The sequence below is a fragment of the Bubalus kerabau genome, chromosome 17 (genome assembly GCF_029407905.1).
Source record: "Bubalus kerabau isolate K-KA32 ecotype Philippines breed swamp buffalo chromosome 17, PCC_UOA_SB_1v2, whole genome shotgun sequence".
Lineage (NCBI taxonomy): Eukaryota > Metazoa > Chordata > Mammalia > Artiodactyla > Bovidae > Bubalus > Bubalus kerabau.
In genome coordinates, this window is record NC_073640.1 from 65,238,074 (window position 1) to 65,254,777 (window position 16,704).

Genomic DNA, 16,704 nt, shown 5'->3' on the forward strand with positions numbered 1-16,704 from the left:
CCCCCTCCCCACCCCACGCCCCCCACCGGACCTGCCTGAGCATCTACCCCAAAACCAGAATCTGTTTTACTATTTTACGACTTTCACCAACTCCTCTGACATTAATGGGGGGGGGGAAGGGGGGGCTATCCCTGACCACCTTTCTCTGAAGGAAATAAACTTAGAGCTCTAGCTAATTAGCCTCCTGGGCATAACAGGAGTGTTTAAATCCAAACCCCTCAGATTGCTCTCTAACTTGCCTGACAGGTTTACCGGGACTCTTACAGCTATGCATAGGATTGTTTACAGTCTCCCAACCGCAAAAGGCACGGGAAGCTTAGAATATTCAAATAGTATAGAGCCGCTTGGAAAGTTAGAAATTGTTAGAACTAGTAGATTTCATTGTTGAGCCAATGCTTGCTGCCAAGTTTCCACATCCCCTGTATTGTATCCTTGAAAGTGTATTAATTAATATAGTTGGTACATAGAAAAATAAGCAGTAGCCTTGGTGTTAACAACTTTAGACCCTTAAGGTAATAAATTCTTTCCTTGTTGTAAACCCACTGCACCTCTGCCCTGTAGGAATGCAACTTTATCTAACACCTTCGGACGATGTCGCCAAACTTTAAAATAATTACTCTTAGAGAAAATAAGTCTTATGGTTGACAAACCTTTATCAGAGTCATAAAATGTTAACAGGCCTTCTGGCCAAAAAAGCCTGGTCTCGATCAGGATCAAAGACTGCTGACTTTGCATGATTTTACATCCCCTATTATCCTCTATGCACAACTTAAGGTATATAAGCTCCCTTTGAAAATAAAGCTACAGGCCTTGCTCAACAGGCTTGGTCTCCCCGTGTCATTCTTTCTTGCTTCCTTTTCTCTCCTTTTCTTCTCTATCTTTTCAGGCCAAAATAATTGGAGCATGGGGGTCCTCTGAGACTACTTATTTGCCTGGGCTTCTAAGACCCACTCGAGAAGGTGCCCAAGGTGAGGCACCTTCCACTATTCGAGAGGGCGCCTGTGGCCTCCGTAGTCAGAGCAAGTTCGGTGCCACGAACTTTATTGATTTCCCGTGTAAACCAGTTATTAATGAGCCTCTATAATCTCTCAGCCTTTGCTATTCTAATTGCCAACGCCGACCTCCCGAGGGAATCCCTGGATCCAACTGGGGCTGGATCCCGGTAAAAGCTGCATTCTAAGGAAACTTTGTTCTATTAACATAGAGATTAGACTAAATTCCAGTCTGGTACCAGCTTACCAGATAGCAAACAAAACTTGTTTATCGGAAGGTGTATTCTGTTTACAGATGAAATGTTCTGTATATGTCTGTTAAGTCCACTTGGTGTAATACATAGTTTTAAGTAATTTTTCCTTATTTTCTGTCTATATGATCTATCCATTGTTGAAAGTGGGATAGTAAAGTCCCCAATTATAACCGTGTATTTCTATTTTCCCTTAATGTCTGTTAATATACACATAAATATATAATATTTAATAAAGATGCAAATTATACAAATATACAATAGTACACATATATAATAAATATATATTTGCTTTCCCGAAAAAATAAAAAAAGAAAAATCTTTTCCATAAATCATGAAGTAGCAGTATTCTTACAAAGTCATCAGAGTGAAACCATAGAAGGCATGTTTAAATCTGATTAAACTGCAAATGAGAATGTAGCCTGGTCATTGCTGTGACTTGTAACACTTTCACAGGATAAGTAGAATTATAGTTGACCACATTTTATTAGGGCGTATCAGATCTATATGAACTCCACATAATTTTAGGATATCTATATTAGTAACATCAACCATACAGTATAATCTGAGAAGATTTATCACCCCTTCAACAGTACTTCCCATGTAATTTAACATGTCCAATGAACCCAGGTAGTTTAATAGCCCCCTGGGATATCTCAGGGGCCCTCTGAAGCATTCCAAAGTCAGCTAGAAGTCAAGTCATTTAGGAAGTTTTGTGGGCAAATACCAAAAGGGGTTATAACACTCAGTCAGATAAAACCATATAGATCACTGGGAAACAATATATTCACTTAGCCAAAGTAACAAAGAAGATTTCAAAGGTAAACCTAGAACAGATCACTTCAGAGGTAAAGAAACTTAAAATCTATTATCAAAGGCAGCTCAACATCTCAAGAAAACATGTATTTATGCACAAAATTCTTCCCTTGGGGTCCACTTTCCATAAAACATTTTAATCACTTTCTATACCCATTACCCTGTTCTCCCATCCTGAAACAGCCACCTGTAAGGCAGACCTACCTCCTTTTCCCTTCATAAAATGTAATTTCATTCATCATACCTTCTTTACTGAAAATACACATGCTACTTTCTGTAAGCAACCAAGAATTTAAGCATTCTGTAGATTGGCGAACATATATACGAGTGATAATTTCTAAAAAAAAAAAAAAAAAAAATTCTAGAGAACATCTCAGGATGGCATCAAGATGTTCTCTAGAATTTTTCATGAATAGTCCAAAATCTCTACTTTCTCTGTAACAGGAAGTTAGTCCTCAGTAATGAATGTTTCAGAATCTCATTTTATTTGGAAATGACCAAGCTATTCGATAAACTTCCATCACTTAGTTTAGCACAGCCCTAGAAGTACAGGTTACCAAAATCTAGAGAAAGTTTTAGTCAGACATTTCTAAAGTATAATTATTCTTATAAGAGTTTCTCTGAAAGCTCATATCTCTTTTACATTTTCTTTGAAGTTCCCCCCCCACCCCCCCACCCCCCCGTTCCTAGAGGTACTTTGCTGGTTGACAAACTTGTAACAGATATAAAAATATTACAATATTTAACTTATAATAAACCTAGGCACAATGAAAATACTGTGCTTAATGACTCTTAGACATATCTACTTTAGATTAGCAAGCAAACATTAATACTAGATATTTAATATTGAATATTTCCCAGCTCATATGAATCTGAAATTCATTTAGGTTAATTTCTCTTATAGTTAGAATTGTCTGAATTGTAAGAGCTTACTTTCCTTTAGGCCAATTAAATTAGAACTCATTTACAACTTCAGCAATATTATTTAAAAAAAAAAAAAAAAGCGCATACTGAGACATATATAAATCCAGACAGAGATCTCATAGTTTCCCGCCTGAGATTTAAAACTTCTCTTTGACCCTTTTTTGTTTGTTTGTTTGGCTTGAAGTTCTGACTTGCCCAAGGCTGAGTTAGGTCTCAGGCAAAGTGGGCAATGTATTTCAAGGACTGGAAAGGGTTAACTTCAAGCTTTGCCCTAGGCAGGCCTTTTAACAAGCTAGTTGTTTTTAAAAACATATGCAGAAAGAAAGTGTTAGGCAGATTCCAAGGGAAAGAAAATTTCATTTTAACTAGTTTTCTCCAAAGTCTAAAGAATATCAGGGCCATCCTGTGTCAAAAAGTCATCTTTCCTTTCTGTAGTTTTAGTTTTATAGCTAAAATATAGACCAAATAATGCTCAAATTAACCCTGATATCAGGGGCATTTCAGCTCATAAAAATTTTGGACTGTCCCTCTGGTGGGAAGTGAGGTCTTTGTCCCATGAGACGAATCTGAAGTGTTAAGGGAATTTGCAGGAGTGAAGGGAGCTTGGTCATTCCCAGCCCTGAGAAACAGGAGTTGTCAAAAGGGAATTTTTTAGGATGTTCAGGAGTGGGGGAAGCTTGGCTCCCTCTCCACCTGAGAGATCAGCTTCCTTAGAAGGGGATTCTTTAGAATGTTAGGACAGTTTTTGATCCTTCAGGCTTTTGAATATAGAAGAAAGAGCTGGACCAAAGGGAACCTCAGAATCCTTTCCTAGAGATCATGTGGATATGAAAGGTCGCATAGAGGTCATCTAGGAAATCTGATGGAGAGAGACAGAGAGGCAAAAAAGGCAAGGAAATTCTGAGTCCTTTTGTTTCTTTTGGCAAAACCTAGTGTGCCATTCAGAGGCCATTCTTGGGGTTCCCCCATTTATATTGGAGCCAGGCCTTTTGGATGGTCAAAATTTTCCAGTTTCTGAGAATGTAGCCAAGGGTTGATTATGAAAGAGCCTCCTGGGATGTAACAGAACCCACTCTTAGCCTACCTACCATAGAATGGGAGTACTGAGAGTCACTGGCTGACAGAAAGGCGTCCCTTTTTCCCCAGTGGTCTCTCCGTGCGACTAATGCACAAAATGGCCGAGCGTCCCAACAGTCGCGTCCGACAGTCAGAGCAGACCTCTGAGAACCGTGCAGCTAAGCTACCAGGTGACACCGGCAAAGAAAGCCAGAGATTCCTGGGAGCAACCAGGTGACTCACCATTTGGTGATTCCCTGAAACCTGGAAGGCACTCTTGGAATGGCTCAGAGGCAACACCCAGGCTTCTGTAAATCAATCCAGACCAAAAGGGAAAGAAGAGAAAAGGACAGGGAAGAAGGCTGAGGAATCCGCCTTACAATATATCTGGGAGGCAGTAGCCCGGGGACAAAGGTCTCTGTTTTGCTTCAACCTGATACAGTGGACGGAAGTTATCTTGCTGGGGGCAGATGCCCTTGTGGCCTGATCCGTTCTGTTTGCCCCCGATCCACACATGGGAGTCTTTCTGGCAGGTGCCCTAATGGGTTTTATGTGTCTGTCCTGTGCCCACACAATATTGGTTGGCATAGTCCTCAGTCGGAAAAAACAAAAAGGAGAGACCCTCAGCCATTCACAAAAAGGAGAGATCCTCACCAGGGCTTCCCTGGTGGCTCAGAGGGCAAAGCGTCTGCTTGCAATGCAGGAGACCTGGGTTTCATCCTTGGGTCAGGAGGATCCCCTGAAGAAGGAAATGGCAATCCACTCCAGTACTCTTGCCTGGAAAATCACATGGACGGAGAAGCCTAGTAGACTACAGTCTATGGGATCACAAAGAGTCGGACACGACTGAGCAACTTCACTTTCACTTTCACTCACCCATTCAAGCTGCAGCTACTTTGGGTGCGCTGAGCAGTGGGGCCTTTGAACATACCAGAGGTGAACCCTGGCTAGAGTTCCTACGTTGCTGCCACAGCACTTGCCTGTTGGCAGAGGGTCCCCTGTGAGAAAGGAGAAGCAAAGATGGTGGGAAGAGACTCCAAGTCCCTGAACAAGCCACCAAAAATGTCATGGTTTGGCTGCGGGTTGGGAAATAATTTCCAGACATGAGATAATATGGGTCTGGTTTTTCAGTTTCTGCATTCTAAGACCTTCCTTGGTTTTATTTGCGCTTCACTCTTTGTGTAACCACAAACTTGGTAGAAAGAATCATTTTAACTATATAGTATATACTCTATATATCTTTCTGATTGTTTTTATCAGAGTCTTGAAAGTGTAAGAAAAATAACTAAAAATCAGTAATGTTGCTCTTGTTCCTTTTGGCACATATTTTAAAAAACAGCCATTGAGTGGCAGAGCTGAAACCTTACTTCAGTTTATGTACTTTCGATTTTAACTAATAAAAGACAGACAGATTCACAGAGACAACTCTAAGAAAAGTTGATAGAAGTTTCTGTTCATTGCAGTTCAGTTCAGTTGCTCAGTCTTGTCCGAATCTTTGCGACCCCATGATTCGCAGCATGCCAGCCCTCCATGTCCATCACCGACTTCCGGAGTTCACCCAAACTCATGTGCATCGAGTCGGTGATGCCACCCAGCCATCTCATCCTCTGTTGTCCCCTTCTCCTGCCCCCAATTCTGCCCAGCATCAGGGTCTTTTCCAATGAGGCAACTCTTCGCATAAGGTGGGTAAAGTATTGGAGTTTCAGCCTCAGCATCAGTCCTTCCAATGAACACCCAGGACTGGTCTCCTTTAGGATGGACCGTTTGGATCTCCTTGAAGTCCAAGGTATTAGCAAGAGTTTCCTCCAGAACTATAGTTTAAAAGTATCAATTCTTTGGCGCTTAGCTTTCTTCACAGCCCAACTCTCACATCCATACATGACCACTGGAAAAACCATAGCCTTGACTAGACGGACCTTTGTTGGCAAAGTAATGTTTCTGCTTTTGAATATGCTATCTAGGTTGGTCATAACTTTCCTTCCAAGGAGCAAGCATCTTTTAATTTCATGGCTGCAATCACCAACTGCAGTGACTTTGGAGCCCCCCAAAATAACGTCTGACACTGTTTTGCTATCTATTTCCCATGAAGTGATGGGACCAGATGCCATGATCTTTGTTTTCTGAATGTTGAGCTTTAAGCCAACTTTTTCACTCTCCTCTTTCACTTTCATCAAGAGGCTTTTTAGTTCCTCTTCACTTTCTGCCATAAGGGTGGTGTCATCTGCATATCTAAGATTACTGATATTTTTCCCGGCAATCTTGATTGCAGCTTGTGCTTCTTCCACCCAGCACTTCTCATGATGTACTCTGAATATCAGTTAAATAAGCAGGGTGACACTATACAGTCTTGACATACTCCTTTTCCTATTTGGAACCAGTCTGTTGTTCCATGTCCAGTTCTAACTGTTGTTTCCTGACCTGCATACAGATTTCTCAAGAGGCAGGTCAGGTGGTCTGGTATTCCCATCTCTTTCAGAATTTTCCACAGTTTATTGTGATCCACACACTCAAAGGCTTTGGCATAGTCAATAAAGCAGAAATAAATGTTTTTCTGGAACTCTCTTGCTTTTTCCATGATCCAGCGGATGTTGGCAATTTCATCTCTGGTTCCTCTGCCTTTTCCTAAAACCAGGTTGAACATCTGTAAGTTCACAGTTCACGTATTGCTGAAGCCTGGCTTGGAGAATTTTGAGCATTACTTTACTAGCATGTAAGATGAGTGCAATTTTGTGGTAGTCTGAGCATTCTTTGGCATTGCCTTTCTTTGGGATTGGAATGAAAACTGACCTTTTCCAGTCCTGTGGCCAGTGCAGAGTTTTCCAAATTTGCTGGCATATTGAGTGCAGCACTTTCACAAGTTTCTGCAATGTAAAGAATACTAAAGACAAGAAATGTTTTAGTCACTCAGTCATGTCCCATTCTTTGTGACCCCATGGACTCTAACTTGCCAGATTCCTCTGTCCTAGAAATTCCCAAGCAGGAATACTGGAATGGGTAGTCATTCCCTCCCAGAAGTTCTTCCAAGAAAACAAAGCAAAAAGAAAATAATAAGAAAAAATTGATCAAGTCATGTTAATATTTTCATACATATGGTTCAGTTCAGTTGCTCAGTCATAACCAACTCTTCGCTATCCCACGGCACACAGCTTGCCAGGCCTCCACCAACTCCCGGAGCCTACTCAAACTCATCTCCACTAAGTACAGACATACACTCAAATGGGTCTATATGCTCAATTAGAGGACGAGAAAAAATTTTTAATGTCACTAAATCAGGTAATTTTGAATGGGGTAAAATGTACATAATGTTAGAGGATGATATTCTTCATTTGCACTGAGCTGTATTTTAAATTTTAATACAGTTGAGCATAGATTAGGACTAATAAGATTCTTGTAAATATTTTGGAAAATACAAACACCTGTATAATTACCTACGATGAGACTCTGTGATGTAAGCATGGAGTGTACTGGAAAAGATCAGACCTGGGTTTGGGATGAAAACTCCAACTCCCAAAACCCATCATCTCTGCTAAATACACAGGAGTGTTCATTTTCCAAAGCAGAAAGAAAATAAGAAGACATGAAGTTACTCCATTAATTGTGATAGTTTAGGCATATCCCTCACTTTTTCTTTCCAAGACACTTGTTCAAGTCAAGTGGAAAAAAACAAATTCATAGCATGAGAATCTCACAAACCAGTGAACATGAGTCATGGAGTAAGAAGTACATGGAGGAATGCATTATCACTGCATGGGTATTTTGGCATTAGTATGGAAACTATGATCTGAATCTATCATTAAAAAATGTTAGTTTGGGGACTTCGGTGACTAAGAACATGAGCCCCCAACGCACGGAGGTCTGGTTCTTTCCCTGATCAGGAAACTAGATCCCACATGCTATAGTTAAGAGTTTACACGTCACAACCAAAGAACCTGAACATTACAAGGATGACTGAAGATCCTACTTGCCACAAGAACACCCAGTGAAGCCAAATAAGTATTTTAAAAATGTGTTGTAAGCAAATTTCACTTCATATATACCTTCCCTGATCTGTAGCCTAACGTTGCGGTCCTTTAATGGACGGGAATCTGGTGGTCGGAGTCGACAATAAGAAAGTAAAAGAAAGAAAGGGGCTGATATTTCTTGGTTTGTGCAGAGAACCAATAAAGCCCTTGACACAGGGCTTGTACCACTCACAAAAGCACAGGGCATCCTCTCGAGGAGGTCTGGAAAGCCCGGGAAAGAAAGTGAGCTCGGCAGGATTCCACGCTCCAGAGAATTACCTGAGGGAGAGAAAGAAAGAAAGATACGGGGACCCAAGCTCTGATGGAATAAGGGTGCTTTAATGATCTTTGTGTGAGCATATATAGGCTATTAAGGAATTTCTTTGACAATGATAAAGATCAGAAAACCAAACGAATAGTAACCGCTACCAAGGAAACAAAGAATTAACAATGGTCACAAGGTCAGAAGACAACCCATATCTCAACAGGGAGGGTCGTGACTAGGCAGAGTAGCCAAAGGGAAAGAATTTACTGAAAGAAATCCATACATACAATCCATTTCATTATCTCAGTTCTGGGAGCAGGACTGAACTGGTATTGTACTATAATATGACTTTTACACAGCAATATTTTCTACGGTAATCCAAAAACAAAAAAAGATGAGAAATGACCCACACACCATTTCAGAAACTATTCTGATCTGGAAAAGAAATGATAAAATAATCAGAACAACATGGGCATATTTATTTTTGAGTGTTGTATTGATATGACACAGGATGAATTGTCTATCAAGGAAACGTAATATTTTTGAAAAGCATACTCTGACCCAAGAGTTCTTGAGTGGGAGAAAAGTGTCATTTATTTTAACAAGCTTAATTTTTTTCAGAGTATTGTTAACAAGCTTCTTTTAACTAGTGATATTCAAAATTCTGCTCCATGAATGACTGTTTTGAATAGTAACGAAATATAACAGTAAGGTAAACATTCATACTTACTTTTGAACGTCAAGTGCTTTACAAATTTTACAGTTCAAATATGATAGCATCCTCAGTAGCAACAATCATTTTAACTATTTAAGATATACTACATATCTTTCTGAGAGTTTTTACAGAGTCTTGGATGTGTAATGGAAATAATTTAAAATCAATTATGTTGTTGTTCCACCTTTTTGCAAATATGTACCAAACATTCCTTAAATAGCTTAAATGTACCTCACTTTATGTACTCTAAACTTTAATAATACACAGACAAACAGATAGGGACAACTCTAAAGAGAGTTCATAGAAGTTTCTCTAACTGTGAAGAATACAAAATACAAGAAAAATAACTGATCAAATCATATGAACATTTTCATACATACATATATTAAAATGGAACTATATATTTATTTCACTAAAATGAACCAATCTAAGGCCATGGAAAATATGTAAGAACAATTTTCAAAGGTTAGAATAAATAAAAATATTCATGAAATGATGATGGCTTTTATAAACCCTAGGTTTCTGCACACAAAGATGCACTCATAAACACACTACAGGTAAAAGCAACTGTCCATAAGTAACAGATCTTTTGGAAGAAATATTTTTAATCCACCTTTTTTTTAAAAAAATTCAAGTATATTTTAGCATTTATGGTAAAACAAACATTTACAAATTTTGCATGAATGCATGCTAAGTCACATCAATCATGTCTAACACTTTGTGACCCCATGGACTGTAGCCATCCAGACTCCTCTGTCCATGAGATTTCCCAGGCAAAAATACTGTAGGGGCTTGTCATTTCCTTCACCAGGGGACCTTCCCAACCCAAAGATCAAACCCAGTTCTCCTGCATTGGCAGGCGGATTCTTTACCACTGAGCCACCTGGGTTCACTGAAAACAATTTTTTCTCTTTAGTAAGAATAATCAAAAACTCAATATGAGAAATAGTCTACATTTTTATTAGCAAATATACCATGACACCTACCTATTTAGAACACATTTCTAGGACTATGTGAAGAAACTGTAAACCTTTACTGAAGCACATAATGTCTGAAAATCACAAGTTTTACTTGGAAGATGTGGTGACATAAAGACTTCAGTGACTGCAAATTCAGAACAATTCAAACTCAAAACAAACATGGATATTTCAAATATAAGACAGCTGTATCTAGGAAAGCCAACATAACTTTGAATTTAAAAACGAAAAAAACCTAAATAGAGGGCAATTACAGATTTCTGTAATTACAATCTGTAAATCTGTAATTCTTCCAAATTACAGACGAAGTTATCACTGTACAGACTAGTGAAACTTCAAAATAAATGAAGCAAAATAGCAAGAAGGTAGCCAAAGAAGCATACCTGAAGAGAGATTTAGACATTATTTTTAACAATAAAATAGAAGGTAAACACAACAAAATAATTTTTTAATAATGCAACAGCTGAGGTATTCCAAGGTAACAACAAAAATCAGAGGGGGTAAAAAAAAAAGTCAAAGGGCATAAAAGAAAGATTTAGGTTTCAGCATTGTGTAATAAAGAATTTAGGGACTTGCCTGATGGTCCAGTGGTGAGAAATCTGCCTGTCAATGCAGACGACATGGGTTCCATCCCTGATCAGGGAAGATCCCACATGCCTTGAAGCAGCTAAGCTAGTGTGCCACAACTACTGAAGCCCACCTGCTCCAGAGCCTGTCAGTTATTAATACAACGACTGACCCCGTGCCTTGGACCCACAGCTCCACAACAAGATAGTATAGGTCCTCCTAATCAGAACAGAGAAAACTCAAGTGCATCAGCAAAATCCCAGTATAGCCAAAACTAAATAAATACTAAACTAAAAGAAAAAAAAAAAAAAAGAATTTGGCAGGCTTTGGTCCCCAGGTTGTGGAAGTTTCTTAACTACTTGTAATTAACTAGTTAACTACTTCCAAGTTTATTAATTTGGAATTTAAGTGTTTTTTTTCTTTTGGAATTTCCTTAGTGACTGAAGTAGCTTTATTACTCTTCGTGGGCCCTGATTATTTATGCACCAACATGACCTACAGTGGGCCCCTAGTTTAATAATGGGACGACTCAGGTTGTGAGGCTGGACATTTCACAAAGACCAAGGATGTGACTAGAGGTTTGGGGCTTTGAGCCAGGTGGGCTTATTAGCCCAACCTCTAAGGAGGGGAGAATGCTGGAGATGTTATCAATCCCGACTATGTGGCTAAACTGCAATAAAAACTTGAGTGAGCTTCTCTGGCTGGCAATACTCTGTTTTCTGTCAGACTGATGTGCCAGGAAGGCAATGGGTCCCTTGGGATGATGACAATGGGTCAGTTCAAACAAACCCGTTCAGAAGTTAAGGAGCTTATCAAGTCCAAAGAAGCAGCATTTCAAGAAAGAGACGGAGCAAACAAACAAAAGGACTATGCCTCTTACCTCGAAATGAGTCATTTCTGATTCCTTGCTTTCCTCTTCCTCTGGGCTTCCTTCTCAGGTAAGATCAGTCTTGGGAAGTGACCCCTGAGTATTGAGAATAGGCTGTTTAATACTTAGAAAAACACACCGAGCTCCCTGTAACACAGCCCCACACAGAGAGAGGATCTCAACAGGTACAAAACAAAATCCTCTACGGCCACTGACACAGCAGGGATTTTGGAACACAGAATCAAACGAGGTGTTTTTAGTTTTATTCTTTTCTTCAGGACTCGCGGCCCTTCCTGTGAAAACCACACGTTCTAGGTTGACCCTCCCCTTCAAACCTTAGGCAAGACCCTGACCAAACTCCATACAGAATAGAGCCTCCTTCACCTCTGCGGATCAGGGACCTAGGGGTTGGGCAATGCAGGACTTTAAGCAGCGGTCTCTACAAGTCAGAAGGTAGACCTGCCAGAGAAGGACATGGACTCTTAAACGATATTGACAGGAAGCGGACGTGGGCCCCAAGGACCCGGCAGCTAAGCTAAAGGACTTCAGAATCTCTCACGGCGATGCGAGGACACACTGGGGACGGGAAAATGGGGACGGTAGTTTGAACGTCCACAGAGACCCCGAAAGCCACGTGTGAAGGACAACAGGCTGTGGGACTACGAAATCCGGGTTTTAAATAAACAAACTCACCAGAACGCTGTCGCTCATTTAAACTCAATTCCGGGTCTGCAGGATACTGCGCACGCGCGGGCGGAAGATCCGTAACAAAGGAAGGTGGGTGCGCTACGCCACGAACAACGAGAGGCGACGTAAGGGGAGAGGGTGGGACGAGGCCGGAAGCGCATGTACGTAGGGGCGGGGCCAGTGGGGGCGGAGCTTTACCTCAACTCACCGCATCCCTGTCAGTTTTTGGTCTGTTGGTCCTTCAGTCCAGCTGTGCTTCAGTTTCTCTGCCTTTTGATGCCTTTAAATCTCTTTGATTTCCTCTGGAGCAGACCTGCTTCCTGCTTGTTCTAAGTTAATGTTTCACGCAACTTAAGGCAAAAGAGAAGAATTTTGAGAGCTGCCTCTATTGGAAGCGGAGATGTTTTCAGCAAGTTGAAAAACGGGGAAAATTCAAAAGCCCATTGTGTGAGTGTGTGAGGATGGGTGTCTCCTCAGTTACGAAAAGTAGAATGTAATCACTCAGATGATCCGTTGGGAGTGTCACGCGAGTGTATACTCCTCGATTCTGTCTCGTCACAACAAAGATTTGGAGTGACGGACATTAACCCCCTCCGCGGCGTGTCACAGCTCTCGGGTCTTGGACAGATCCTGTTATAGCTCTCAGGTCTCGAACGGACAGTGTTCTGGCTCCTAGACAAATCAGTGTTACAGCTCTGTTTTAATTAGATAATAGCAGGAAAATCCATCTTGGAGGCGTGAGGGCGTGTTGACCCAAAGACTCAAAGAGAAGAGCGCCCCAGGGCGTGGGAGAGAGAGAGCCCTTTGCCCCTCTTTTTATGTTTTTGTTTGTTTGTTTGTTTTTTCCTAACCCCTGGTCCTGCCCTATGCAAATTGGGCTTAGCCAGAGGTGCTGTTCTACCTGAAGTCCACACACCAGTCCTCAGACCTTCCTTTGTTCTATTTTAACGGGCTTTTCCCTTCCTTGTCTTTTCAGATCAGATCAGATCAGTCGCTCAGTCGTGTCCGACTCTTTGCGACCCCATGAATCGCAGCATGCCAGACCTCCCTGTCCATCACCAACTCCCGGAGTTCACTCAGACTCACGTCCATCGAGTCAGTGATGCCATCCAGCCATCTCATCCTCTGTCGTCCCCTTCTCCTCCTGCCCCCAATCCCTCCCAGCAGCAGAGACTTTTCCAATGAGTCAACCCTTCGCATGAGGTGGCCAAAGTACTGGAGTTTCAGCTTTAGCATCATTCCTTCCAAAGAAATCCCAGGGCTGATCTCCTTCAGAATGGACTGGTTGGATCTCCTTGCAGTCCAAGGGAGTCTCAAGAGTCTTCTCCAACACCACAGTTCAAAAGCATCAATTCTTCGGCGCTCAGCCTTCTTCACAGTCCAACTCTCACATCCATACATGACCACAGGAAAAACCTTAGCCTTGACTAGACGAACCTTTGTTGGCAAAGTAATGTCTCTGCTTTTGAATATGCTATCTAGGTTGGTCATAACTTTCCTTCCAAGGAGTAAGCGTCTTTTCATTTCGTGGCTGCAGTCACCATCTGCAGTGATTTTGGAGCCCAGAAAAATAAAGTCTGACACTGTTTCCACTGTTTCCCCATCTATTTCCCATGAAGTGGTGGGACCGGATGCCATGATCTTCATTTTCTGAATGTTGAGGTTTAAGCCAACTTTTTCACTCTCCTCTTTCACTTTCATCAAGAGGCTTTTTAGTTCCTCTTCACTTTCTGCCATAAGGGTGGTGTCATCTGCATATCTGAAGTTATTGATATTTCTCCCGGCAATCTTGATTCCAGCTTGTGTTTCTTCCAGTCCAGCATTTCTCATGATGTACTCTGCATGTAAGTTAAATAAGCAGGGTGACAATATACAGCCTTGACATATTCCTTTTCCTGTTTGGAACCAGTCTGTTGTTCCATGTCCAGTTCTAATTGTTGCTTCCTGACCTGCATACAGATTTCTCAAGAGGCAGGTCAGGTGGTCTGGTATTCCCATCTCTTTCAGAATATCCCACAGTTTATTGTGATCCACACAGTCAAAGGTTTTGGCATAGTCAATAAAGCAGAAATAGATGTTTTTCTGGAACTCTCTTGCTTTTTCCATGATCCAGCGGATGTTGGCAATTTGATCTCTGGTTCCTCTGGCTTTTCCACCACCATTTTGTACTCCTGTTTTCTATTCCACCTACCTAACAGGAGGAAGCCTCAGTAATTGTAACCAGAGATATGCTTACAACTATGGATTGCTCTCTACAGTAATTCTCCTTCAGAAAAATTTAGAAAAGAGGATTGATGAAATACTTTCTAGTATGCAGTCTCTGATATTTATTTCAATTTGATTTTTGATTACTTTTCTATATATTTGTTACAACATTTCCATAGGTTTCTTGTATAAACTCTTGGTTTTTGTTGTATGTTTAGGGCAAACGTCTTCCATCACTCGTTCCATCACTCTCCAGCGTGTGTTCTGAGATGTTTGGTGAGATGACCATGACTAAAGGCTTTGCCTTTAGCCATGAAATTAAAAGACGCTTACTCCTTGGAAGGAAAGTTATGACCAACCTAGATAGCATATTCAAAGCAGAGACATTACTTTGCCAACAAAGGTTCGTCTAGTCAAGGCTAAGGTTTTTCCTGTGGTCATGTATGGATGTGAGAGTTGGACTGTGAAGAAGGCTGAGTGCCGAAGAATTGATGCTTGTGAACTGTGGTGTTGGAGAAGACTCTTGAGACTCCCTTGGACTGCAAGGAGATCCAACCAGTCCATTCTAAAGGAGATCAGCCCTGGGATTTCTTTGGAAGGAATGATAGTAAAGCTGAAACTCCAGTACTTTGGCCACCTCATGCGACGAGTTGACTCATTGGAAAAGACTCTGCTGCTGGGAGGGATTGTGGACAAGAGGAGAAGGGGACACCAGAGGATGAGATGGCTGGATGGCATCACTGACTTGATTGACTTGAGTCTGAGTGAACTCCGGGATAAAGGCCTTTAGCCTTGCCATATTCTATACATTTAAAACATCTGTCCCCCATATGAATTCGGTGATGTTGAGTAAGATTTGAACTTGTAATAAAGGTTTGCCACTTTCTTTACATTTGTATGGTTTCCCCCCAGTGTGGATTCGAATATTTGCAGTTAGTGTTGAACTTCGAATAAAGGTTTGACCACATTCTGTACAATGATAAGGTCTCTTGCCAGTATGAATTCACTGATATTGAGTAATATGTGAGCAATGGATAAAGGCTTTGTCACATTCTTTACATTTATAAGGTTTCTCTCCAGTATGCATTTGCTGATGTTGAGTAAGAGTTGAGTTCTGATTAAAGGCTTTGCCACATACTGTACATTTATAAGGTTTCTCTCCAGTATGAATTCACTGATGTTGAGTAAGATGTGAGCGACAGATAAATGCTTTGCTACATTCTGTACACTTGAAAGGTTTCCTTCCTGTATGAATTTTCCTATGTCTACTTAGATTGGATGAGTTATTAGAGACTTTCCCACATATCTTACACTTGTTTTCTTTCTGTGACTTCTGAATAGTCTGATGTTGAACCAGTTCCGAAGACTGATTAGAAATGTTATCATATTCGCTACAATTATAAGTCCTCTCTCCAGTATGAGTACTCTTATATAGAGAAAGACCTGACATCTGATAAAAGATATTTCTACATTTATTACTTTTTGAATCCCTGTGTGCAGATTCAGGTCCCAGATGTTTCATAAGTTTTGAGTCTCTTTCAACCTTATACCCAGTTTTATTGCCTGAATACCCTCTCACTCCATCATAAATACTCTTGCAATTATTGGGGCTGGAGCTCTTACTTAAAGGTTGACTCATTTCATTTTATTACATATCGAAAGTTCTTCCACATTAACCATATAATGGGATGTATTGAAGATGGTTCGATTATATCTCTTCCATTATTATCAACATTACACATTTTGGCATGGGGAGAAAATATCTGTTGGTGGAAGAATAATGACCCCCTGCTCACAGATCCCTCAAATTGATTATATTGTGAGTTTTCCCCCTCATTTTTAAATTTCCGGTGTTCAGACATGCTTGAATATTTGCTTAATATAAGGCTATATTGAATATTGTTTGAATGAGTATTCGTAGTAGACACTAGATTACCTTCTGGGCTTTCCATGTTTCCTTTCAGAGAACAGGTATGTTTCAAAAAAGGATGGAAATCTTTTCTTAAAAACTTACAGTTCTCATCAGATGTTGAAGACTGAAGTTGGTTTTCTCCCCAATTTGACTTGTATTGCTCATTTCTTTTTGCAGTAATGTTTGTCTTATGTATAACTCAGTCTCTTTATGTCCATATAAACATCCTCTCTGTCTTTCTTATGCCCTCGTATGTTGTCAGTTGTTCATTAAATGTAAATTTCTGTGGTGAAATACTTTATATTTTCCTAGGTTTGCTTTTGAAAATACATCTTCTAACCCTGGATTCTTGGCATCAAATCCTGGGTGTCATGAGGAGACAAAGCTGAAAGATACCAAATACCAAGTTATTTTACCTAATATTCTCAGTGAATATCGTTAAAGATTTAGAGAAAAATGATGAATCCT

At 40.5% G+C, this 16,704-nt stretch overlaps 1 protein-coding gene across 7 annotated transcripts in view; it reads right to left on the reverse strand.

Annotated features, from left to right (window-relative positions):
- LOC129632196 (zinc finger protein 724-like) overlaps positions 1-12,913 on the reverse strand; it is a 49,029-nt gene extending 36,116 nt beyond the window's left edge. For 2 of the 7 annotated variants that reach the window (XM_055553649.1, XM_055553650.1), the window contains exons 1-2: positions 12,126-12,913; positions 11,445-11,528 (exon numbers count right to left, since the gene is read on the reverse strand). In XM_055553649.1, the coding sequence (XP_055409624.1) occupies positions 11,445-11,459 (15 nt within the window). In that variant the 5' untranslated portion in view covers positions 11,460-11,528; positions 12,126-12,913. Of the gene's footprint in view, positions 1-4,915; positions 5,038-7,467; positions 7,485-8,233; positions 8,320-11,444; positions 11,529-11,816; positions 12,100-12,125 lie in introns of those variants that run through there. The other 5 variants (XM_055553646.1, XM_055553647.1, XM_055553644.1 and 2 more) reach the window with 5 other exon arrangements.
- Between the last annotated feature and the right edge of the window lie 3,791 nt (positions 12,914-16,704).